The sequence below is a fragment of the Pongo abelii genome, chromosome 6 (genome assembly GCF_028885655.2).
Source record: "Pongo abelii isolate AG06213 chromosome 6, NHGRI_mPonAbe1-v2.0_pri, whole genome shotgun sequence".
NCBI lineage: Eukaryota > Metazoa > Chordata > Mammalia > Primates > Hominidae > Pongo > Pongo abelii.
Genome location: NC_071991.2, coordinates 126016122 through 126043492, shown reverse-complemented (window position 1 = coordinate 126043492; position 27371 = coordinate 126016122). Strand labels below are relative to the sequence as shown.

Here is a 27371-nt window from a genome sequence, read left to right as displayed (position 1 = left end):
CAAACCCTCAGGCTCAAGTGATCCTCCTGAGTTGCTGGGACTACAGGCACACGCCACCATGCCCGGCTAATTTTTTCTTTTTTTTGTATTTTTTGTAGAGACAGGGTTGCGCCATGTTGTCCAGGTTGGTCTCAAACTCCTGGGCTCAAGTGATTCACCTGCCTCAGCCTCCCAAAGTTCTGGGATTACAGGAATGAGCTACGGCATCCGGCCCAACAGAGACTATTCTTTACAACTGTTTAAATTTCTTAATTAAATATTTCAGATGCCAACTTTAAAACACATAAGGGAATGCTGTTGGTCAAATTCTTTCAGGAGTTACGTAAGTGAACAAGTCTGAAAATGCCTGAGTTATACGACATCTAAGTTAAGTGTACCTGCATTGCATGTAAGGTATGGGAAAACACCTAAAGACAAGTCTAAATAGTTCCTGCAAGTTCTAAGCAAAGGTAATTATTTAGTCAGTGCTGCCATTTTCCTGACCTTGAGGGTTAAGGGTAGAAGTACTCCTCTGTCTTAAAACTCACAAGAGAAGTTCCTCACAGCAGGACTTGCCAATTTTTTCCCATGCTACAGCACATTCAGAAAATGTAGTATTTGTATGGTCCACTGGATCAGCTCCCTGCCCTAGCTGTCCTGAAGGCCAAGAAGACTTACTCACAGGATACAGATTGGAAAGTTCTGAATTAGGAAATAGATACATGCTTAAAAGATATGGTTTTAAAGGAAGCTAGAATACACAATACACTATAACATAAGTGCATTTTAAAGCTAGGTGACCATGATAAACTATTTGAATTTCTATTTTTATTTATTTTTTTGAGACAGAGTCTTGCTCTGTTGCCCAGGCTGGAGTGCAGTGGCGCGATCTCGGCTCATTGCAACCTCCGCCTCCTGGGTTCAAGCGATTCTCCTGCCTCAGCCTCTTGAGTAGCTGGGATTACACAGGCACGTGCCACCACACCTGGCTAATTTTTATATTTTTAGTAGAGACGGGATTTCACCAAGTTGGTCAGGCTGGTCTCTAACTCCTGACCTTGTGATCTGCCCACCTCAGCCTCCCAAAGTGTTAGGATTACAGGCATGAGCCACCATGCTTGGCCGAATTTCTATTTTTAAAAGACTCAGTCTATTTGATGATTTGAAGGGATTATTAATTTTCTTGGGTTGATATTATCTTTAAAAAAATGTTTTTAGAAACACATATATATTTTAGAGATATATACCTAAATGTTTACAGATGAAATGACATAATGATTGGGATTTACTTCAAAGTAAGAAGGAAGCAAGGAAGTGGATGTGGCTGAGAAAAAACTGGCTGTAAGTTGATTGTTGTTGAGGTTAGGCATAGGTACATGAGGATTCATTATACTATTCTAATTTGGGGGCAGGTGCAGTGGCTCACACTTGTAATCCCAGCACTTTGGGAGGCTAAGACGGTCAGATCACTTGAGGCCAGGAGCTCAAGATCACCCTGGCCAACATGGCGAAACCCCACCTCTATTAAAAATACAAAAATTAGCCAGGTGTGGTGGTGCATGCCTGTAATCCCAATTACTCAGGAGGCTGAGGCACAAGAATCGCCTGAACCTGGGAGGCAGAGGTTGTAGTGAGTGGAGATCACACCACTGCACTCCAGCCTGGGTGACACAGCAAGACTGTCTCAAAATAAATAATAAATAAATAAATAAATAAATAAATAAATAGTGTATGTCTGCAATGCTCTATAATAAATTTTAAAAATAAAAATAATTATCAGCACAACTTTGGGTGTTTTTTTTTTTCTTTCCCTGTTTCCTCAGGCACTGATGGGGGCTTCTTTTTAATGCTAAATTTATGAGGCGAAGAACTTTGTTTCTTCATGATCTCCTTCAACACGGCACTAGAAGCTGAAAGATACTGTTTGGGAGAATTTTAGATTTACAAACCCCAGCATCCCAGATGTAAAAGTGTTTGCATTGGTTACTGACTTGTAAAAAAAAAAAAAAGCACACATGCACAAGATAGTTTTGGTAGCTTCAAAATATAACTGCTCTGCCCTTGAATCTATATGATACACAGGGAGACAGAAATATCTCCTTATTTGGCCTCAATGCTTGATAAGTGATGTAGTTAACAGTTATAAAAATTCCTCTCCTTGGGAGGTTCAAATGAGTACCTCAGTTTTAGCAATGGCAATAAAATGGCAAAAGCCAAGAATAAAGAGATAAATCATTTAAAAGTAGAAAACCCTAGTAACATCAACATGGGCTCAGTAAATGCACCTAGGCATTGATCCACTGTCCTGATAAACTTCTCCAAAAAAAAAAAAAAAAAAATCAGTTTAGGAAAACATCCTATCTTCCGTTGCTCATCTTTCTTTAAAAAGTTCAAAGTACATCACTGAACCTAAGAAAACGCAGGTAAACAGTCAAGGAGTAATTCAATTGGAATAACTCTAGCATGTAAATAACAGGTATGATAAGACAACATCTAAGTAAAGGAGTGACTTGCTCCATACAGTTTAATGACAGGTGATAGAGGTAAGGATTAAGTCTTCCTTTCAGGCTTAAAATAAACATTTCAGGTTAACTATCAGAGGTCTAAAAACAAACAGGCTTATCTGAAACACAAAACCAATGGTGTGCTAGAATAAGTTACTACAAATGAAAATAAGTATGTGAAATATTAAAAAATATCTAATATCTTTCTAAACAAAGTATTGGTAACAATGACATTTGTAATAACAATCTTATACTTTCCATCTTTACTCACTTTTCTAAAGAGATGGAGTCTCGCTATGTTGCTCAGGCTGGAGTACAGTTGCTATCCACAGGCACAACCTCACTACTAATCAGCAGTTTTGACCTGCTCTGATTCTGTCCTGGGCCAGTTCACTCCTCCTTAGGCAACCTGGTGATCCCCTGCTCCCAGGAGGTCACCATATTGATGATGAACTTCTGACTACAGTCCAGAACTCTTGGACTCAAGTGATCCTTCTGCCTCAGCCTCCCAAGTAACTGGGTATGCCACCACACCCAGCTCCTTTACTCGTTTTAATTTCTGTCACAGTAATTGGGAAACAATTTGCTCAACTACTTGGTAAGAAAGACAACTCTTTTTATTTTTTTTAAAAACAATGAGAATATGTTAAAATTAGTCTGATGATAATAAAACAGAGCTTTACTTGGGAGAAATTAGCCTTGAAGGTGTGACATCCAAAACAATTTTTTACAAAAAATTTAGACAGACAACTAAAAAGGGAAATGTCAAAAGGGAGAAACTTAAAAAACAAAAGGAAAGTAGTCAGAGAATCAGAGAGAAAATATGAACAGAACACAGTAAAAAGGAATGGCTGCAAGAGGGATCAGCAACTCCCCGTGATTTATTTATCCACCTCTTAATCTATTCCCTATCTCCTTTCCCTGGGTTTCCCTATGTCAGTCTGGGCTCCCTGCAACTCTCTTTTTTTTTTGAGACAGAGTCCCGCTCTGTAGCGCAGGCTGGAGTGCAGTGGCGCGATCTCAGCTCACTGCAAGCTCCGCCTCCCGGGTTCACGCCATTCTTCTGCCTCAGCCTCCCCAATAGCTGGGACTACAGGCGCCCGCCACCATACCCGGCTAATTTTTTGTATTTTTAGTAGAGACGGGGTTTCACCGTGTTAGCCAGGATGGTCTCGATCTCCTGACCTTGTGATCTGCCCGCCTCGGCCTCCCGAAGTGCTGCGATTACAGGTGTGAGCCACCGTGCCCGGCCCCCTGCAACTCTTTACCATCAGTTCCATAGAGCATGCAGGATACACTATATCTGTGCTGTTGAGGATGGTAGCCACAGGTGCTTATTAAGCACTTGAAATGTGGCTGGGATGTGCTTTAAGTATTAAAAAAACCCCTCAATAATTTACATTAAGTGGAAATTACAGTATTTTAGAATATTAGGTTAAATAACACACTACTGAAATTTCATCTGTTTCTTTTTACTTTTTAAGGTGGCTATTAGAAAAGTTAAAATTACATATGGGGCTCACATTTATATTTTGATTGGGCAGTGTAGCTACGGATACTTTATCACAACCCACTATCACACTGGTCTGGTTAATGATCTGGTGACAGCTAATGAGCTAGTGAGAATTGACCCTTGGGGTAAATTGTTTCTATGGGCAAATACATCTTTCTTTCTTTCTTTTTTTGAGACAGAGTTTCACTCTTGTTGTCCAGGCTGGAGTGCAATGGCATGTTCTCGGCTCACTGCAACCTCCGCCTCCTGGGTTCAAGCGATTCTTCTGCCTCAGCCTCCTGAGTAGCTGGGATTACAGGCACCTGCCACCACACCCAGCTATTTTTTTTGTATTTTTAGTAGAGACAGGGTTTCACCATGTTGGCCAGGCTGGACTTGAACTCCTGACCTCAGGTGATCTGCCCGCCTCGGCTTCCCAAAGTGTTGGGATTACAGGCATGAGCCACTGCGCCCAGCCAGCAAATACATCTTTCAAAGCTTCTCAGCTTTTCTAAGAAAAACACTAGAAGCAGGGACTTACCAATATACTCTTCTAGATCAATGAAACCATCAGCATTCTTATCTATATCTTCCATTGTTTCCTAAACAGGAAAGAATAAGAAGAGACTATTAAGTTAGTCTCTGAATTTGCCAGAAGAAAGTAAAGTATCTAGTTTAGGCAAACATTTATTATTCATTAAACACACACGTACACGTATGTATGTATGTATGCATGTATGGATGTACGTATGTATGTGTGTATGTATGGTTAAAACCATTTCTAGCCAAGAAATGGTAAAACACGAGCAATTTCCTATGCTTCAATCTAAAATAACCGAGTCTTCCTGGCAGGACACTGACACTGCTTAATGACAAACTATCCCATCAAGCCCTTGATGATCTACCTGGTAGCCTTAGTCTTGCTAAAGTCACACTAACAGGAGATGTGACCAGTGATTATGTGTATAGCTATAGATAGTCTATGTTATCAGTGACTGCCTTCTGTGAGAGTTCTTTAGTATCACTGTTATTACTCAATGTCTGACTACTGGTCATGGGATATTTTAAATAATAGGATTTCCCCCCATTCTTACAATATGAAGCTACCAGTGAAATGGCAAAATACATTATATGACAGAAGGTATTATCATACTAAACAGAATGCCCAAGGCACCTTGATCAAGGTCACAGAAAAACAGTGACAGACCTTGGATTCTGAATCTGGCCAGTACTTACATAGCATATATAGTGATATGCTATATAAGGCTAAAGGGGAAAGATAGAATAAGCCACAAAAAGAGAAACTGAGTCCCTGTTCAGAATCCTTCATCTCACCCACCTGCACTACTATATCTTTCATGTAGTCATACTCCTCAGGGTGCAGGAAAGCTGTGAACTCCTCCTTTGTGGCAATGAGGTCTCCATCCTTGTCTGCCATTTTAAACCTCCGCTCATCTCTAACCATCATCTGTTTATAGTTAAATCCATCATCAGGGTCTGGATCATCTAGAAAACAAAAATTTAGGTCAAATCTTAAAGGCTTTCAGAAAACATGAAAATGTGTTGGGTGGGAAATCAATTTCCAATAAAGATAAACCATGCAAAGAAGAAATAATTGATTACACAGGTAAAACTGCAGCAGTACAAAGACATTTAGTTTTGGGCTACAGCTCCAGTCATCAGATCTCAGAGTCAGCTCCTAGTTCACATGGAACTCTGGCTCCTGAACTATGTAACTCACTGTTATGCTTCACTATTGGTATTAAGGCTACTAGAAGGCTTGAATTTTCTAGTTACATCTGGAAGGCAGTGGTGGCTCTCAAGTCCCATACTGCCTGAGTTTGAACTCTACCATTTTCTAGCTGTTTGGCCTGTGCCTTGGTCTCTTTTATCTGTAAAATAGAGACAGCAATGGTGCCAGCTTCATAGGATTGTTGTAAGGCTTAAATGAGAAAATATATCTAAGTGCTTAGAACAATGCCTGGCACATAGTTGGCTTTCAACAAACGTCAGTTACTGCTATTTTTATTAAACATTAGGATCTCATTAAGAAGATAGAAACCAAAGGCCTTCTACCTCATATAATGGACACTTGGATTCAAGCAATAGAATGCCACCACTTTGAAGGTCACATTCTGTTTTTTTTCAGTCAACGCACAGGTATTGTTCATCCCCATTTATGTAAAATTCTAGAAAATGCAAACTAACTTAGAGTCACAGAAAACAGATGAGTGATTGCCTAGGGACAGGGGAATGGGAAGGATGAGAAGGATTACCAAGGTACATGAGGAAATGTTGGGGGGGTAATGGATACGCTCATTATCCTGATTGCAGTGGTGGTTTCACTGGTAAATACATACGTCAAAACTCAACAATTGTGCACTTAAATACAAACAGTTCACTTTATGTCAATAATAACTTGACAAAGGTATACAAAAAAAAAAAACCCTTAGATTACAATCAAATTGAATTTGGAAATACCCATCTGTTATGACATCGAGCTACACAAGCAGCAGTTATCTAGTCTCTATATAAGAATATAGAAAAGTGAAATTTAGTTTTTTTAGCTGAAAAAATGTGGAGTTAACTGCAGAAAAGTAATAAAAATTTTTTTCAATCTGAGTTCCTGTATAAACCAAATTAAGATAACAGACATGAAAATTTTTTGGTGAAGATATTTTAAAAAGTAAAAGACACCACATTAATGGTAAGAAATTATTGTTCCTGCAACATATTGATTACATAAAAAGGATATGACACTGGTTTTATAAAAAAGACCCACAGGGCCCCTTTAAGAATAACATCATTACTGCTGACCTTTGAGACTGTTCAATCTTTCCACACCTTAAGCACAGTTTAAAGAAACAAAAACAAAACTACTGTACTATTTTGAGAGTTGAGCATTTTGAAGCTTCATTCTTTATTGAGTGTCAAAAATTCAGTAAGACAGCTTAATGAGTCATAAGGCTTTGGGATCCTGTGTACACACACACACACACACACACACACACACACACACACACACACACACACACACACACTCAAAGCCATAATAGGTTGAGATGGAGAACGTAAGGCAAACAAGCCTTTCTCAGATACTAAAGTGTCTCTTCTAAACAAAGTTTCAGTACTATGTAACACAAATAAGAAACATAACAAGACAACTTATACTTTAAGACTAGATTCTCACATAAGTGCTCTCCTCCCCTCCTTGGGGTAAAACATGGTGACTGGACTCAAATAACCTAATAGCAACATGCACATATATATATAAGGAGGGAAACAGGAAGATACAATTTTTTTTTTTTTTTAATTTATAGTCAGGACCTTGTTCTGTGGCCCAGGCTGGAGTGCAATGCAATCATAGCTCACTGCAGTCTTGGACTCTGGGGCTCAAGCAATCCTCCTGCTTCGGCCTCCCAAGTAGCTAGGACTACTGACAAGTGCTACCACTCCTGGCTAATTTTTAATATAATTTTTTGTAAAGATGGGGTCTGGCTTTGTTGCCCTGGCTGGTCTCGAATTCCTGGACTCAAGCAACCTTTCTGCCTCGGCCTCCCAAAATGCTAGGATTATAGGCATAAGCCACTGTGCCTGGCCAAAACTTTATTTTTAATGACAAAACCTATATTCCTATAGCTCTGCTTGGAATGCTGTATTTATCCTAAGCACCAGTTTTGGCCCTAGCTGGCCTGTATACAGCTTTAGGTAGGCTCTTGATCTAGTTTTGCTATAGGCAGGGTAGATCTCAGTATTTCATATTTTACTTGTGGCAGAGACAGTGTTAACCTTTCTCTCATGGATAGCGGATTCATTGAGACAGATTTTAACTAAAAGCTACGATGATTTATACCTGAACTCCAAATTGAATCAAGAACACACAGTAACAAAAACTCCTCCTCACTTCTCTAAGCCGACTCATGACCCCCTCAGTGCTGTCCACCCTCATGCCTCTGGGGAAAGATGCCTTATAAAGACATTGCTTCTCCAGCCAGTGTTTCAGCTTATGCAGTCTCAGGCAGCAGAAATACCCATTACGTTGAATCATCTGCCTTGTGAGGCAACAGAGCTCTCAACAGATTTTTATGCACATAATCATACACAGCACTGAAGAATCATTCTGGGCAGCAAGTGAGTGCCTAGGTCAGAGCTGAGATTTATTTACACACCATTTTGTTTAGACCACCAATAGCCTACTCTTTGCTTTATATTTATCATTAATTCCAAATAAATCAGGAAGGTGTTGGGTCTCAGCCAGAGCAAGAAGCAGGATGCCTCTCCATCTGTTCTGACTGTTTAATACATGTGTTCTTAATTGGGTGAAGGATATGTTTGGTTCTTGGCTAAGTGTCAAGCATTGAGAGAGAGTGCCACTTTAGTCTTAGGAATGAGAACAAGCCTGACACAGAAATAAAAGTCTCTTTACCAGAAATGCACGCAGTCCTGTAATTAATGCAGACAGCTGGCTATCTGTGGGGAAACAGATCCATTATACACTCACTGTTAGTCAGTGGCGGAGAATGCTTGCTTTAACCCAGAAGGTTGCCTAATTTCCAGGATTAAAATGGAGAAAGTACCATTTATATTAATACAATTCTTGTCTTAAAACTGTAACCATGTGCAACAGAGGAGTTTCACAAATAAAAACACCCTGGGTCATCAACTCAGTAAGACTCACTGCCTAGTATTCAGCAGCAGGCAAGTGTTACAAGTAAAAGAAAATTACTAACAGGTGGCCCAAGCATACGAGCTATCAAATCAACAAAAAGCAATCAAATTAACATTTATTTGCCTTAAAGCATTTGCAAAGCAGGCTGATAAACTCATGTGCCAGAGAAAACAAATGGGAAATTTTCATTTCCAAACTTCAGTAAGCAGACATACTGAAATAGTTAAATTTTATCAAGGAAAACTATTTTATTAAGACTTCTCACCAGTTAGAAAGAAATCTAATTTGGTTTGAATTTTAGGTCCAACACTTTACTGGGACCATGTCAAGAAACATCTCAAAGCCCCCTGCTTTGCACTGTTGGAACTATGTAGCCTTATAGCCTCTTTTTTTTTTTTTTTGGACAGATCTCACTCTGTCCCCAAGGCTGGAGTGCAGCAGTGCAATCATGGCTCGCAGCTGCCTCAACCTCCTGGGCTTAAGTGATCCTCCCACCTTAGCCTCCTGAGTATCTAGGACAGGCATGTGCCACCATGCTTGGCTAATTTAAATTTTTTTTTTTTTTTTTTTTTTTTTGGTAGAGACAGGGTGTCTCTATGTTGCCCAGACTGGTCTCAAACTCCTGGGCCCAGGCAATCCTCCCGCCTCAGCATCCCAAAGTGCTTATAGGCGTGAGCTATCGGCACCCGGCCCAATGTATTCTTTTAAATGAAATCTACTACAAAAATTGTCTCTATGAGGGATGACATAAAGAAAAAATGGTAAAATATATGTAAAATGCTAAAAATGTAGAAGATACCAGACTTCCAGACTTCAGAAAACGACAATTAAACAAATTTAAAAATACATAATATACAAATTTAAAATTAATAAAGGGAATCAGCTTAGCACTGAATTGAATTACTTAAAGATAAGCTTCCTTTCCTTTACTGTGTGACCCATTTGTTTCTTTGACTCAAGACCACAGTCCCTGCCAGGATGACATCTTGCCCCTTACCCAGGTAAGTGCCATAAGTCACGTTTCTGTACTCATCCCAGGAGATTAAGCCGTCTTGATTCATATCAAACTCCTGCCATTGGTTTTCAACATTGTCATATATGTATTTCTTCTGGGCGTGCTTAATCCAGGATTTCAGCTCCCCCTCCGTCACAAACCCATCTTTATCCGCGTCTATTTTATCTACAATCATTCTACAAGACAAAACAGTTACGTTTCAAGGTGCCAGCTCCACAAGGCTTTTTCCCCCAGATAGTAGGGACCTACCTAAAACGTAGCCGTAGGTGGCATTTTTATACTCCTCCCAGGAAACGAGGCCGTCCTCATTGAGGTCATGCCCCTTCCACTGTCGCTCTACATCCTCGTAAATCCAGCGCTTTTGTGCAAATTTAATCCAGTCTTTGAGCTCATCCACAGTGACAAACCCGTCCTTGTCGTCATCTATTTTACTTACAATCTTTCTGTAGAAAATGCAGAGAAATCCAGCAAAAGGTTAAAAAGACACAGAACTCTGGACTTTGCCAGGTGTGTGCCCAGGGCTAATGCACAGAAATAAAAAATTGTCTCCAAAACAAAACTGCCAGGCCAGCAACTGAAAAAAATGGTCCATTACTGGTCTGTAATAAGCCACGTGAATAAGGTCAACACCGTCACGGCTGGTGCACTTGGATCCAAAAGCAAACTCAGCCTATCTCTTTGCAGGTAGATTTCAGCCTATGGTTAGAATTCAGGAGTGAATATCCATTCCTATCCAAGTTTTCCACTCTTTGCATCAAACAACATGTAAAACTTTGTTTTTCCTTGTTTTCGTTTTTATTTTCTCTAATGAAGATGTGGCTGAACTTTATTTTTCTTTATTGCTTACAGAAGAGAAACTTCAATTCTTGGTAAATAATCATGGTTTTCTAAAAATTCAAAATAGTTACATCAGACTTCAAAAATTTAGCTGCTTTTAGAAAAAGTAACACTTTTGATAAAAATACAAAGATATCAGAAAAGTTCTGGGATCATTTATATCTCAAGGCAAGATTATTTTTAAAAAACAGATAAAAAGACAGGAAGATGCTTATCTAAAAAATGGCTAGCAGCTTTTAAATACTGTGTTGAACTGGATTTTTACAGGAAAACAGAGAACTCTGAGGAAATGATGTGGTAAGAATGTATATCTGATTATGAGAATGTTAATAAGCTGAGAGGGTTAGTATGTAGATTACAAAGCAAAACCACAAAGCTAAAGAATCAGTGGCTTTATGAAGCTTTATAAGTGTCTTTCTTCCAGATCTGTCATCTTATGGATTTAAAAATATGTCCATGATATGAAAACTTCTGTTTAAAGGTGCAATCACTTAACTATAGAGGCAAAGTCATCCTATGTAATGTCACCCAAGTAAGCACCCCAGTTTGGAATACGAAGTTGAAGTCAAAACTCCTAACAGAAGCGAAATCTTGGTATGCTCCTATGCTCTATTATTTGCAGGATTGAAAAGATTGTCACTTGGTAGCAAATAATGTCTTTCCCCAGCTTGTGTTCATTTCATGAATACAACATAGAAAAGTGATCAGAATTGAAGAGTACTACTAACACTATGAAAAGAGACTCATTTTGATACAGATCAGGTGTTAGATACAACTATTACTTAAATCCTGTAAGTAACTAGCATTTTCCTTCAGAGAATGTGTAACTGCTCTAAAATGTTAACAGGAAAGGTAAACCAGTAAGAAGTTATCTCTGGCCTGGTACGGTGGCTCACGCCTATAATCTCAGCACTTTGGGAGGCCGAGGTGGGCAGATCACCTGGCGGGAGGTGAGGAATTCAAGACCAGCCTGGCCAACATGGTGAAACCCAGTCTCTACTAAAAACACAAAAATTAGCCGGGCATGGTGGTGCATGCCTGTAATCTCAGCTATTCAGGAGGCTGAGGCAGGAGAATCTCTTGAACCTGGGAGGTGGCGGTTGCAATGAGCTGAGATCGCGCCACTGCACTCCAGCCCGGGCGACAGAGCGAGACTCCGTCTCAAAAAAAAAGAGAAGTTATCTCTTATATATCCTCTTCTATCTACACAGACATAAGGACAATTTTTGTTGTTGTAACTTTAGTCCTGTAGAATTTTAACACTATTCACAGATGAAGCTATACCAATATTGAAAAGTTCTACATTATTTATAATGGGACGCAGTTTGTGTTCAAATGATACTGGCTACCAATAGTGCCACTGTACAGTTCAGAAATAAAGGGCAAGGAAAAAGGGCAACCAGAAACTCTTCTATCCCCAAAAGATATTTTTAAACTATTATAAATAGCCTGAAGAGAAGGATCGCCCAGATAAAAAAAGACATATGACTGTTCAAGACGGGCTTTTCTTAATTAAGTTGGCTGAAGAGCATTCTATTCAATGCAAACATCTCAAATGGTTTAACCTAGGGGTTGGCAAACTTAAGAAAAAAATTTATTTTTTTTTACTTAAACAGAAATATAGTTTACAAGGCAAACTTCTTTTTTAAAAAAGGGACAGATAGTAAATATTTTTGACTTTGTGGGCAACATATGGTATGGTGTGTGTGTATTTTTTTTTTTTTTTAACAAGCCTCTAAAAATGTGAAAGTCATTCTTATCTTGCTGATCATCAAGCCTGCAGGCAGTTGTGTAAGTACACTGGAAGTGGGCACGTCCTATTTTAGGCATAAGGCTCTAAATTATCATCTTTAAATGCCTGTGTAAATTTATAAAGCTAATGGTGTCATAGTCCTGTGACGGGGAGAACCCTATGGATGCCACTAAATAAGCCTTTATTCTAGGACAGACACAATGCATTAGTGCACCTCATGTTATTTCTTTTAGGAGGTAGCACATATCTCTACATTTCAAGGAGCATAAAGCAAACCCTTCAGTTGTTTAAGAATTTGGATCAATAAATGGGCTCCAGAAGGGTGACTAATATTCCTGAAATTTTCAGTATGCAAAATTTTCTTATTTTGTTATTATTATTTTTTTAGATAGTCTTGCTCTGTCACCCAGGCTGGAGGGCAGTGGTACAATCACAGCTCACTGTAGCCTTGACCTTCCCGGCTGAAGGGATCCTCTCCTCTCAACCTCCTTAGTAGCTGGGACTACAGGCACATGCCACCATGCCTAGCTGATTTTTTAATTTGTTGTAGAGAGAGGGTCTCCCTATATTGCCCAAGCTGGTCTCGAACTCCTGAGCTCAAGCAATCCTCCTGGTTCAGCCTCTCAAAGTGCTGGGATTACAGCCGTGAGCCATTGCGCCTGGCCCAAAATTGTATATGTAAGTGTGCACTTTTCTGAGGAAAAGTCCTTAGCTTTCATTAGACTCCCAAAGGGTCTGGGCCTGTGATCCCCAAAAGGATAATGAACTGCTCTAGTTCACTTCTATAGTAAATATATCAAGGATTTTTTTTTTTTTTTTTTGAGATGGAGTCTCGCTTTGTTGCCAGGCTGGAGTGCAGTGGTGCAATCTCGGCTCACTGCAACCTCTGCCTCCCAGGTTCAAGCAATTCTCCTGCCTCAGCCTCCCAAGTAGCTGGGACTACAGGCACGCGCCACCACGCCCAGCTAATGTTTGTATTTTTAGTAGAGATGGGATTTCACCATATTGGCCAGGATGGTCTTGATCTCTTGACCTCATAACCTGCCTCCCTCGGCCTCCCAAAGTGCTAGGATTACAGGCATGAGCCATTGCGCCCAGCCAGAGAACTTTTCTAATATTAAGAACCACTACCTCAAAACAAATCTTCATTTTAAGGATACATAAAATGGCCTATTTGTCAACATTCTTAATAAGAAAAAATACCTGAAACTTGTATATTGAATTGTTTTAAAATGCTTCCTGTGTTCTTTTAGCTATTATTATTAAAGATTTCAAAAACAGTCGTGAATTTTTGCAACTAAAGGCATAAACAATGACTTATCTCTTAATAATTACGTGCCTTATAGACAGATGGAAAAAAGGGGGAACCTGTTGTTCCCAGCTGGTATACATTACTCTACCAAAACAATGTTTGGAAATGCCACAGTAAATAAGTTTTTTAAAAGGTTCATGTGGGATTCTTGCTCCCAACAGTGTATAAAGTAGGGATATTTGTCACTACCAACAAAATTTGGGAGAAGCAAACAGTCTATTCACACATTCCATAAAAAACATGATTTTATCATCTTATTCTAATCAAATACAGAATCTGCATATGTGATGAACTTTTAACATTCACTGATCACAAAAAGGAATACCTTTACTGAAAACTGCCAGCAGAGCTTTATCCCTACCTGCAAGGAGCCAGAACATCCTCATTAAAGTACCATCTACCCTAAATGACACCAACCTAAGGGCCTTTCATTACTTTAGAGTAATTCTGTGAAAAAATATGTGCAGACCAAAATGTGGGTTGGACGTGCACAATATTAATGGGCGTGACATGAAGACTTAGAATACCCTCTGCATTTCTATTTTCTTTTCTTTTCTTTTTTTTTTTTTGAGACAGCTCTGTTGCCCAGGCTGGAGTGCAGTGGCGCGATCTTGGCTCACTACAAGCTCCGCCTCCCGGGTTCACGCCATTCTCTCCTGCCTCAGCCTCCCGAGTAGCTGGGACTACAGGCAACCGCCACCACGCCCAGCTAATTTTTTTTTGTATTTTTAGTAGAGATGGGGTTTCACAGTGTTAGCCAGGATGGTCTTGATTTCTTGACCTCGTGATCCACCCGCCTCGGCCTCCCAAAGTGCTGGGATTACAGGCGTGAGCCACCGTTCCTGCCCTGCATTTCTATTTTCAGCCTGGAACGTTAGTACAGTTATTAGATTAAAACTGAAAGTGAGGATGGTCTCTCAAAGGAAAGCAACCTAATAGAAAACTAACTCTGTGATGCTTATCTATCTATACTTTCAAATGTTATGTGATAGTGCTCATTCTACATAGCAAAATATTATTTCTGTCAATGTTGAAGAATAAAACATTGTACCCTTCAGTCAGTAGATAACCCAATGAAAAAATAAATCTATTCTGCAGCATCTTCCAAGGCAAATCCTACAATGTCTTATGATCAAAATGCTACCCATCAAGGCAAAATATTTTTAGAAATTGCTATGTGTGGCACAACTTTCCACACAAATCTCTTGAATACAATTCAGAAAGTTGCACCAACAGTACTCACTGAGAAGAATATTTTTACAAAATTGACCTGCATTTTCTTCAAAAGGAAGGCTTTGGAAGGACCAAAAAAGACATTCTCAGATCCCCAATTAGAAATAATCAACTGGGATTCTACCAAATCCATTTTTCAGTTCAAAAGCTGTCTACCGAGAGAGCCAAAGAACCTGACTATGGCCCCGCTGTTACTGAAACAGTAACTCATACTCAGACATTAAGTTACAATTTTCTAAAAGACAAAGTTGGTTTGATTTTTGTTTTTTAATTAAGCAAATATCTGAGAATGAAAATAAAGAGGGTGAAGGACACCTTGGGAAATCATAAACTTTATAGGGATCCAATGTGCAGTTTATTAGCCCATCAAAGACTTGGCTTGTGCCAGGTCAGTAGGGTACACATAGTTTTTAAAAATTAAAAGCAGTAGAGATGAGAAGAGATGAGAAATCCCCCCACGCTATGTTCTTCTGGTAGCAAGATAATGTAGTTCAAGTTGGGTCTTGCAGTACTTGGTATTTTATGCAAAAATGATGCTTTGTAGAATGAGGCACAAACTGTTATTCAATTAAAAATGTATGAAATCAGGCACTTAATGAAATTTTAGAGGTACTAATTCCATGGTTAGCTTTCAGAAGATGTATTAATAGTTCAATGTAACTTTACTCATAACTGAGCCAGAAAAGAAGAAAAGAATTAGCCTTTATAAAGAATGTCATTACCCACATTAGACCCCTGAGAGCTGGTACCTTACCCAAGCCTTTCCTTGCTCTCTTCTGGTGTCAGCTGATCAAAGGTCTTTGCTTCTTCAGCACCCAAGAAGGCATCATGGTCATAATCAAAACTCTGAGCATCATTGTGAACCTTGTCACTGAGCTGAGGCTCATGATGTACACGGTCCTTCTTTTCTGTGGGCTTGCTCAAGGCAAACGCTGTGCACAGGGACAGGCACATAAGAAACTGTCGCAGGTCCATGATAATTAGATCTTAAAGAAAATGAAAAGCAGTTAATTCAGGAGGCAGTATGCTTAATAACTAAATAAGAAATTAAAAGCTCACATCCGAGTTAAATTATTAATTTGATACACATCTATGCAAGTCTTTTATATTATCCAAAATATTACTTAATCCATAAAATAAGTATGGTGGAATATCAGACTCTTCAATTATTACGGTGAGAAATTTTTACCAGTTTCCTTCATCTGATTGTAGGCTGATAAGAAACTTATAGTTAAAATGTCCACTTTCTGTTTTCTTTCAAAAGATACCAAAGTAGAACTTTAATCCTTTTGCCCAAGTTCATAAGAATTAAAAATGAAAGAACCAAGACTTAAATGCTGACTCCAAATCCTTTACTTTTGGTATGCATTGGTGGTCTGGTCTTCAAACATGGCTGGTTATTTGAATCATCTAGGAAGCTTTAAGTTTCTCCTATTGATTTAGAATCTCTGAAGCTGAATTCAGACATTCGTAACTTTAAATGTTTTTCAGGTGATTCTGATGTTCATGAGATTAGGAACCAGTGAAATACTTGGCAGCTTCCTTGGTCTATAGCACCAAGTCTCCAACACCCAGGCTCAACCTTGAGTCACCTTCAAAGGCCAAATCATTCAGATGGCCTGGTCATAGATAAGAACTTCTTTATCCTTCTGCACAGTTGTTTCCCATGCTTGCCTAGGCATAAATACCACCTGTAGTACTGTTCAAAGTACAGATTTCCAGGCCCTGATTCAAATTTCCAGAATCTCTGTAGTCACAGGTGACCCTAATGTACAAGCACAAAGCTGGAACACTTGACTGAAAAATTTGACAAAAAACTTGCAAAGAAGCTGCAAAGTAGACATCTGTTTAGCACACTCTACTGATACCCCATGGTACTATCCAGAGTGGTTAAGGTCTCAGAGGAAAAAAAAAAATTAAAAATCAAGAAGAAGGGTTTTCAGGCTTTTACATTTTTTTCTTTCATCACTGGGAAAGCAGCTCAGTGAGGGAGGGTGGGAGGTCCTGAAATGGCAGAGGAGGACATATCAGTAGAGAGTGTAAAGTGTTCTAGAGTAAATACGACAACACAGTAAGACAAACAGAAATGTACCTAATGAGATAATGGGGTGGGGGGTGGGGGGCAGTCATTCCCAAGTGCCCCAGCCTCAAAAAAGGTACTGTTACTGATGATGTGAAGGTTAAGACTTAGGAAAATCCATCAGAAGAAGCAATGTGAAAGCAAGACCATGAAACCCACAGAGAAAGGGGCAGAAGATGGTACTTATCTTACTCTATTCCTATCAATGTTAGAACTTGGCTATGTTTCTCAACATTGTTTTATTCAATCCCATTAAAACACCCACATTTACAGACAAAGATACTTGTATTAAGATGTTCAATGATGACAGTTCATAATGATTAAAAAATCGAAAAACAAAAACAGAGAATTGGTAAAATATATTAAATCTCGATTATGGAAAAATACACAAAGGTTAAAAAGAATGGGCCAGGCGCAGTGGCTCACGCTTGTAATCCCAGCACACTGGGAGGCCAAGGCGGGTAGATCACAAGGTCAGGAGATTGAGACCATCCTGGCTAACACGGTGAAACCCTGTCTCTACTAAAAATACAAAAAATTAGCCGGGCGTGGTGGTGGGCGCCTGTAGTCCCAGCTACTTGGGAGGCTGAGGCAAGAGAATGGCGTGAACCCAGGAGGCAGAGCTTGCAGTGAGCCGAGATCGCGCCTCTACACTCCAGCCTGGGCTACAGAGCGAGACTCCGTCTCAAAAAAAAAAGAATGACATGAGGCCGGGGGTGGTGGCTCACGCCTGTAATCCCAAGACTTTGGGAGGCTAATGCAGGCGGATCACTTGCATCCGGGAGTTTAAGACAAGCCTGGGTGACAGCGAAATGCTGTCTCTACTAAAAATACAAAAATTAGCTGGGCATGGTGGCACACACCTGTAGTCTCAGCTACTCAGGAGGCTGAGGTGGGAGGATAGCTTGAACCCACCAGGTGGAGGTTGCAGTGAGCTGAGACTGTGCCACTGCACTCCAGCCTGGGTGACAGAGATCCTGTCTCGGAAAAAAAAAAAAAAGCAGCCAGGCATGGTGGCTCATGCCTGTAATCCCAGCACTTTGGGAGGCCGAGGCGAGAGGATCACTTGAGGTCAGGAGTTCAAGACCACCCTGGGAAATACGGTGAAACCCTGTCTCTACTAAAAATACAAAACTTTGCTGGGTGTGGTGGCGCACACCTGTAGTCCCAGCTACTCAGGAGGCTGAGGCATGACAAGTGCTGGAACCCGGGAGGCAGAGGCTGCAGTGAGCTGAGATCTCGCCACTGCACTTCAGTGACAGAGCGAGACCCTTTCTCAAAAAAAAAAAAAAAAAAAGAATGAGATGCATCTATCTGCAGTGAAATGGAAAATTCACCAAGATATGTCAAGAGAACAAAAAAAGCAAGGTGCAAAACAATGTCAAGATCTCATTTACATAAAAAGCAAAACAAAATTAAACAATCTCCCCAGCTTGTTTTTATTTGTATAAAATATAATATGCACATAAATGGTGTGGAAAGATAAACACCCATGTGTAAACAGTGGTAATCTCAAGGTTCATGGGAGAAGAGACAGGAATGGGGTGGGCTGGTAAGATTGGTGTGAAAGTGAACTTTAATACTGTATCCTGCTGTACTGTCTAATTTGTATGAACAGCACATTCTCATGTTTATTAGCTTTCTGTGTGTACCACTTGTAAAATATTGCTCTGGGTGAATAACACTGGCTGACCCTCCAATAATTCAACTGATCAATCAAATCAGTTAAAGAGTAAACAGAAAATCCAAGATTTAGTGGCTCTATAAATACAACATTAAAGTGAGTATGCCTTTACTTCAGGGCAAAATGAAACTTCTATCTCAAACTATAAACAATTCTTTTTTTGAGACAGGGTCTTACTCTGTCACCCAGGCTAGATATAGTGGTGTGATGATAGCTCACTGCAGTCTGGTCCTCTGGGGCTCAGACCATCCTCCCACTTCAGCCTCCCAAGCAGCTGGGAATACAAGTGTGTACCACCATGCACAGCTAATTAAAAAAAAAATGTAGAGTCTCACTATGTTGCCCAGGCTGGTCTCAAGCGATCCTCCAGCCCTGGCCTCCCAAAGTGCTGGGATTACAGTCGTAAGCCACCATACCCAGCCTATAAACAAAGAATTCTTTAGATAAACAAAACTTCGGAAACAAAAAACAAAATTATATGTTGTTGATGTTTTGGGATATATCCCAACAATATGTATAATGACAGAGGCTTGCAGAATCAAGTAAAATCAAGAGTCACTTGCAACAAAGGATTTTCCTTATGCCTAAGGGGACTTTGTCTTTAGGAAAATTTTACAAATGATTACATTCTCAAAATAAAATACAGCATAATACCCTAACAATTCTTGCCAACCCCAAATATTACAATATGAATAAATACTTATGTACTCTAACATTATCAGGGCCTGGAAAGGATACTGTACCAAGTTTTGAGACATGTAGCATACAGAAATGTAATAGATTGGTTCACTTTGTGATTTAGAGGGAAAACTACATTTATGTTTCAGGCTTAATATCTTGACACAAGGATACCAGAATTCCAAAGAGTAAAAGCCAAGTGATTTAGCTTTATCACTCACCCATTTCTCCTTCCTTCCCCTCTCCTGATTAAACTTCCAATCTCACCCCTTAAACAGGCTCCTCCATTCTGTCCATCAGTGCTTCTCAGGTCTCCACTACCCACAGTCTTTCCCAGACTGTGCTGTTCCTTCATGCTTGCTCCTCCCTTTCCCTCACCCAGTTTCTACCCTGCTGCCTCTGCTTCCTCACCGTCCAATGCTACCCTGAAACCTGGCTTCCTATTGATGAAACTGCCTACAAGGGTCATCAAGGACCCAGATGGACAAAGCCAATGGTCCATCTTTACTTCTTTATCTTTCTGCAGGGAGGAATGAAAAATCTGCACTTTAAATAAGTTCTACTTAAAAAAAAAAACAAAATGTCCTTTGTGCCCACATATATACCAACTCCTGGCTATTAGAAACTTTAACAAAAGGCCTCTTGTTTTATGAATATAGACACTAAAAACAAAAAACACCATCCATACCAAAACTGTACTAGATTTATCTAAAACCATATGGTTTTTGGTATGGAGCATGTATGTTCAAGCAGAAACAAAGGACATCTAAGACAAAAGATATTTTATGTGGGAAGATGTGAAAGGAACAGTAAAAAATAACTTCATACACAGCATTTGAAAAACTACATTAGTGCACTTCGTTTTCTTTTGTTGAGACTGAGTCTATCTCTGTCGCCCAGGATGGAGTGCAGTGGTGTGATCTTGGCTCACTGCAACCTCCACTTCCTGGATTCAAGTGATTCTCCTGCCTCAGCCTCCTGAATAGCTGGGATTACAGGCATGGTCTACCACGCCCGAATAATTTTTGTATTTTTAGTAGATACGGGGTTTCACCATGTTGTTCAGGTTGGTCTCGAACTCCTGACCTCAAGTGATCCTCCCGTCTTGGCCTCCCAAAGTGTCAGGATTACAGGTGTGAGCTACCATGACCAGCCAGTACACTTCATTTCTGAAGCATCTTTGTCTTTTCAACCAAATTGAAACCAAATGATACAAAGTTAATGGCCCTTCTCATTTTCCTCACCCACTTCAACACTTTATAAGTTTAGATTGGGCCAGCAGCAGTGGCTCACGCCTGTAATCCCAGCACTTTGGGGGGCCAAGGCGGATGGAATGCTGGAGTTCAAGACCAGCCTAGGCAATCCCATCTCCACCAAAAATACAAAAAATTAGCTGGATGTGGTGGCGCAGCTATAGTCCCAGCTACCCGGAAAGCTGAGGTGGGAGGACTGCCTGAGTCCCGGAGACACGAGGTTGCAGTGAGTCATGATCATGCCACCACACTCCAGCCTTGGTGAGGGAACAAGACCCTGTCTCAAAAAAAAAAAAAAAAAGTTTAAATTGGATACTTTTGTCCAAAAAGAAAAAAAAAGTTTAGAGGAATAGGTACAGATCACTTCTAGCTGGAAAGATCTTTGTGTACCCATTGGGCCATATATATTGATCACAATACTGGTCCAATGGATATACTATGGACATAACGGACAACATAATATTAGGAAAAATATGATACATATAAACAAAAGACCTAGCTGTATGAGCTTTTATCATGAGATCTAGAAAGTAAACCAATGGTTGTGAAAACTGAATCTCCCCACCTCCCGTTTCTCAAACGAGTTTCCCTCTCTAAAATTCTGTCCCTCTTCCAGAAAGGGTAACATCTAATATTTTTTTCTTGGGAAAAAAAAAAATCTAGACCTGTACTGCCCAGTACAGTAGCTACTAGCCACATGTGACTATTAAGCACTTGAAATGTGGCTAGTGTGAATTGAGATTGGTATAAGTGTTACATTTCACATTGAAAGAATGGTATTTTATACATATTAGATTAAATATTATTAAAATTACTTTCACCTGTTTTAGATTTTCACCTGAAAATTTAAAATTACATATGTGGCTTGTATTATATTTTTATTGGACAGCACGTTAGACAAAAGATTAGAACAGAAAATATATCCAGTAGCTACCGATCCTTTTGTAGTATTAGTATGTCACCAATAATGGTCTTCTATAAAGTTGTTTTCATGAATCGTTCCAGTAATTTATAAAGAGAAAAGATTAACTGGGTTAAGTGTGATTTTAATAATAATGAGTCTTAAGAATTAGTTTCCTCGATCCATCCAAAAATGTCCTTAAAAGCTCTAAATTCTTATCACTTCTCCCTACCCCACCCTTCAGGTAAGAACTTAGAGCTTTCAAGGAAGTTTTTGTCCTTAGTGTCCATAGTGTATCCATTGGACCAGTATTGTGATCGATACATGGCCCAAACTTTCAATTTTGGTAAACTGCCATTGGTCACAGAATACTTAAATTGTTTCAGGGAAATTTAGACGTTTAAATTCAACTTCACAAGAACATTAACACTGAGTGATCCAACAGTTATTCTGGTTGACCAAAGACCCATTGCTCAATGTTAACAATTGGGAGAAATGGGTGTGGTAGTAAAATTCCAGTTCTCTGAGCTGGATGGATATTCACCAGAAAAGGCATTTATTTCTCCATAATGCAGCAAAAGCAGGATCTCATTGTTTAACTGTTTACTTCAATTGGAGATTATAGGGAACAGCTTGATAGCAATTCAACTACACTAAGGCCCAGGTTATGAGATTTAGAAAATGAAGTTATCTTGTTATCTATCTGACATTCTTTACTTACAAACTTTAGTACTATACCAATGGACTATCACATAAAAGTGATGGCATCCTTCATGATTTGATAAAAGTCATGATACCAACACATAATTTATTTAATGTCTCTCTAGTGATGAAGTTACATCTGTTCATCAACACATTCTAATTATATTGTGTGATGGAGGGAATACATTTATAAGACAGCTGAGATAATAAAAGTGTAAAATCTGGCTGCAGAAGAAAAACCCTGAGAATGTCTGAAACTATTACTCAAGCTTCATTAGTTCTATAACCAAAGCAACCCAGCACAAACTTTAAATTTTTCTGGCTACAGAATAAAAAACTTTTTAAAGAAAAAAGTTCTAGAAATTCTGAGAGAAAAAAGTTTCCTTTTCGTTGACAAGTCTTAATACATAATCAATTGTGAGAGAAATGCTATTTGAAATGTAGGGACAGGAGCCTTGGTTTCTAGTTGTAATTTTGCTGTGCATGTGTAACATGCATGACATTGTTGAGAATTTGGTAGTTATTTTAGCTCAACCTTCCTTCAGTGCCAGATGTCTATAAATAAATTTAAGATCCTAGAAGACCTACCTACTATGATCACTCTAGCTGGAAGCCATCTGTTATCTTTTTTCTTTTTGGACAAAAAGGGTATGATCCAATCAAAACTTCTATAAAACTCGTTTGAACCACTCAATAACAATGACCATAGGTTACTTTAAGTTATCTCCTTAGCTCCCCTTTAGAATCTACATTTCTGGAAGAATGTCTACATATCAGCTAATACAAATTATTATCCCTATATTGTCCCTAATACACTGTCTTGCACTTTTTTGATACCAATACATTTTACTGGATTAATACATCTTACTGAATTAACTGGGTGGTACTTGGCAGCAATGTGGTTCCTGCCTGCTTGTGTTCTCCAACTTCCAATTCCGTTTACTGGATCTGGCAATCAGCCAGGAACAGGCAAAAGTGTTATTTCAGCTGTCTTAACTCTAATACATAAATTACTGCATCAGCAACATCCATACTTAAGAGTTCAGAGAGTGAGAATCTAGGGCCTTATGGCCTAGCTAGCATTTCCAATGGCTATCCTTGGCTACACCTCTGTCTTTTCAATATCCCTGGTATACCTACGTTACAGAAAATCTGTGTTAACACCAATGTACTAGGGTGTGGAGTTGTATACCTCTAGTCTCAGCTACTTGGGAGGCTGAGGCAGGAGGACTGCTTGAGCATGGGAGTTCAAGGCTCCACCTGGGCAACACAGTGAGACCCTCAACTCTAAAATAAATAAATTTTAAAAAATAACACCAATATATAGATCCCAATACTGCTCTAATGGATATTAAGTGCTATCAATAAATACTTCTTGACACATCACTGGATGAATGAAAACAATGATTATATTGAGAGTGACAATGAGTTGGTTTCAAAGCTATATTGAGTACTATTCACTCAGGCATACTCAATACATTTTTGTGAACTCATGGCTTTCCTACTCGTGATTCTCAAAAGAATCCTATTGGAACCCCCCCCACCCCCCAACCACAGTAAAACCTCAGATTAGGTCTTGGCAAACTCATTTTCTTGACAAATACAATTTAGAGGTTATAGCTGGTCCCTCATTTGGATTATACTATATAAATTCTTCAGTGATGACTGTCGTTTGGTATTTGGTTAATTAAATCTACTGAGTGAGGTCAAACTTGCATTTGTCTTGTGTCAAGTTCCATTCTATGGCAAAGACTAATTTAACAGAGATTCCAAGGTTCTCTGCCTCCAAGCTGAATAAGCTACCAGAACAAAAAATAACTAGAAGCCACTTTATTCCCAATTCATTAACGTTGACTTCATGGTCCATGCCAGAAAATGAATGCAATTCAATTCTCAAAGACACTATTCTAGAATTTTATACACTTAGGAAGTCAGATCACAGGCTCAAAAGTTTTAGCAGGAGACCCACGGAGCTTGTGCCTTGATGTAAAAGCAGCTTTTGAAACTGCAAGCCACTCTACGCTTAATCACGGCAGCTATAGGGAATTAAGTTTATTTCTGACCGCAGCATGCTAAAAATCAGTAGGATATGGGGCTAGACGCAATGAAAAACGTAAAAAAAATTAATTCCCCAATAAAGCTTTAAAAACTATTTTCCGTCGCTAACTGAAGTACGTAGCCAAATATGGAAGGGCTAAACATTCGGTTTTTCTTTAAAATCATAGATATCACCTAGTGTCGTCACTCGTTCTTTCCCCCCTTGTTTCTGCACCCTTTAGGTGAGTGAACACGACCTTGGCAGATGCACCCTACTTTCGGGATGTGGCCTTGGGGCGGGGCTGGCAGATACAAGCAGGATGGTGAGTGGGAGGCGGCAAGGAACTGTTACAATAACACCATCTAAATGCCCTCCGACCTTCCGGAGGCAAAAAGTGACCCTCTGGTGCCAGGGACTCGGTGAGTGGCATGAACTAGAGACGGAGGACCAGGACGCAGCAAACCAGGCACAGAACAGTACCCAACGGGACGGAGTTCGACCGGACCAGCCCCCTTCCCAGAGCGCGCGGGAAGACGGGCGGCGGCCTCCATCCCAGGCTGCACACCGAGGGCCCCGGGATCTCCAGCAGGATCAGGCCTGGGACCCGGGCGCCAGCAGAGACAGCGGCCCCGAGTAAGGCAGTCTCCTGCCGCGCCGAGAACAAGACCGGGGACAGAAAGAAAGCGAATAAAGATGAGGCAGTGGTGAAGGGGCTGGGCGTCACCGTACTTACCTTTCCTCGTAGCCCCCACAGCACAGGATGCCGTGGCCGCCGCTCACCCACCGGCTCAGCTCACGCGCGCAAGCACCGCCCAACCGGAAGCGGGTCCGCGTCCCGCCCTCATCCGCCTCGCCGGCGGCCTTCCGACCAATCATCAGCAAACCCGCCGCTGACGCATAGCTTCCCCGAGTAGCCATTGGTCTAACAATCGCATAGCTGGGATTGGCTGGAAAGCGCCACGTCCCCGGGACCGCGCCGAGTTGCGTGGAGCGGATTCCCGCCCAACTCTCGTCCCCGGGCTTGTTGGGACGGCGGGCTCCAGCCCCAGCCCCAGCCCCATCCCCAGCTGAGTACTGCGGGTGGCGTGGGCGCGGCCGTGTGGCCGCCACGTCCCCATTCACAGCTCATGACTCTGCTTCCACAGGGCTTCTTAGACTATCCTGCTAGTTATCTTCATTCCCACAAGACCACCAGGGCGGAATTAATCCGACTGAATCAGTCACTAACTTTATTGAACAATCCCAACTTTTTCTTTCCCTTCATCTCTGCGTCCTGTGCTATCTACAGGAGGCTCTTCAGTCTTTGGCACCAGTGTATCTTTTAGCTCCATCTCCCAACACTCCCCCTCATCTTGCGCTCTGGGCATCATCATCTGTTTCCTAACAACCGGTCCTTTTTCATCTCTTAAGATTTTTGATCAAGAGGCTTCCTCTGCCAGGAATAAGTGCGTTTTCCTGATTTTCTGCCTTGCCAATAGAAGTCCCGGTTCGGATGTTAGCTCTAGAAGCCTTCCCTGACCTCACTAAGCATAATTCTTAACCTTATTTACCATCATAGCTGTTTATAGCTTCAGTACGCTTTGCCATATTCTGCTATAAAATGTAGCTTATCCATCTGTCCTCTTCTAGAGTAAGCTCCTGGGTAGGTATCTGTCTATTCATCTTTATATCTGCAGCTCTGAGCTTACTGCCCAGCTCTGTAATGTTAAGTGAAGGGAATGGGCCGAACCCGTTGCACGTCCCTGAAAATTTAATTTCATGTCATGAAATTAAAACAAGTATCAAATAAAGGCTACTATAGCTTCAACACAAATGGAATATAAACCTGTGGCATTCTTAGCACATAAAGCCTCTATAGTTTAAAATCAAATTGAGATAAGTTGTAAGCTCATGAAACAGTTAAGCTGATGAAAGCAAGCTCGTTACTGTCAACGTGAAAGGTTTACAACTAATCCTTCCGGCATTCAAAGGAGTGTCAGTGACCCTTGGTGGTAGTCAGGGAAGGCTTCAGAGGAAGATATGACTAAGGCTGGACTAAGGAAGTCCCAAATGGACTATTCAGCAAGAAGAGTAATAGGAATAAGGACAAGTGGAGGGCAGAGTGGGAGTTAAATTCTCAGGCCAGGTAGCAAATGGGTAAAAAAGGGGTGGGGGGAAACAATGAAAGGAAAGCATGGATAGTAAGTTTGGAGAGATAATGGAAGATCTTGTCAATTTGAGGAGGCTGAACCGAAGACAGTGGGAACTGTGGGTCTTCCTGGGAAGGTTTCTAAGCTTGTGCCTACGGGGAAGCCATCTAATGGGTATTAACAATAAAACAGGCTGCCTCAGGAGGCATTATTTCAAAACCAGTTTTTAAAATACCTCCTTAAGGATCACTTGAGGCCAGGAGTTCGAGACCAGCCTGGGCAAAATAACGAGACCCTTCCTCCCCCTATCTCTACTAAAAACAAAAATTAAAAATTAGCTGGGTGTGGTGGCACACACATGTAGTTCAAGCTAGTTGCTTTAGCCCAGGAGGTTGAGGCTGCAATGAACTATGATTGTGCCACTTCACTCCAGCCTGGGCAACAGAGCAAGACCCTTTCTCTTAAAAAATAAAAATAAAAATAATAACTTCTTAAAGTCAGGCACTGTGTTAGGTGCTGGTGAACCCAAAGTAAATAGAACATCGTCCCTGTCCTCAAGGAACTCAGCTTAATGGTGTGCCATCCATCCTGGAATTGTCCTAGTAAAGGCTAAACAGGTAATGAGGGTGCCAGAGATGGGGCCCTCCAACCCTGAGGTTACCTAGTGGAGAAGGGCCTGGCCTAGCAAGGGAAAGGGAAATGGAAATGAACCCTTATATACAAGAGTTTTTTTTGTCTGTTTGTTTTCTTTTTTCTTTTTTCTTTTTTCTTTTTTTTTGAGATGGAGTTTTGCTTTTGTCGCCCAGGCTGTGTAGTGCAATGGTGTGACCTTGGCTCACTGCGACCTCCGCCTCCTAGGTTCAAGTGATTCTCCTGCCTCAGCCTCCCAAGTAACTGGGATTACAGGTATGTGCCACCACGCCTGGCTAATTTTTGTATTTTTAGTAGAGACAAGGTTTCACCACGTTGGTCAGGCCAATGTCGAACTCCTGACCTCTAGTGATCTGCCTGCCTCAGCCTCCCAAAGTGCTGGGATTACAGGCATGAGCCACTGTGCCCGGCCACAAGAGAGATTTCAAAAGTGGAAATAAATCCTGAGCTTAGTGACCACT

The 27371-nt window shown here is 40.5% G+C and overlaps 1 protein-coding gene across 2 annotated transcripts in view; it reads right to left on the bottom strand.

Moving 5' to 3' along the window:
* CALU (calumenin) overlaps window positions 1–25944 on the bottom strand; it is a 33035-nt gene extending 7091 nt beyond the window's left edge. The window contains exons 1-5 of one of the 2 annotated variants that reach the window (XM_009243206.4): window positions 24864–25944; window positions 15549–15780; window positions 9642–9835; window positions 5315–5481; window positions 4517–4577 (exon numbers count right to left, since the gene is read on the bottom strand). In XM_009243206.4, the coding sequence (XP_009241481.1) occupies window positions 4517–4577; window positions 5315–5481; window positions 9642–9835; window positions 15549–15769 (643 nt within the window). In that variant the 5' untranslated portion in view covers window positions 15770–15780; window positions 24864–25944. 2 annotated transcript variants of the gene reach the window in all.
* Window positions 25945–27371: the final 1427 nt, after the last annotated feature.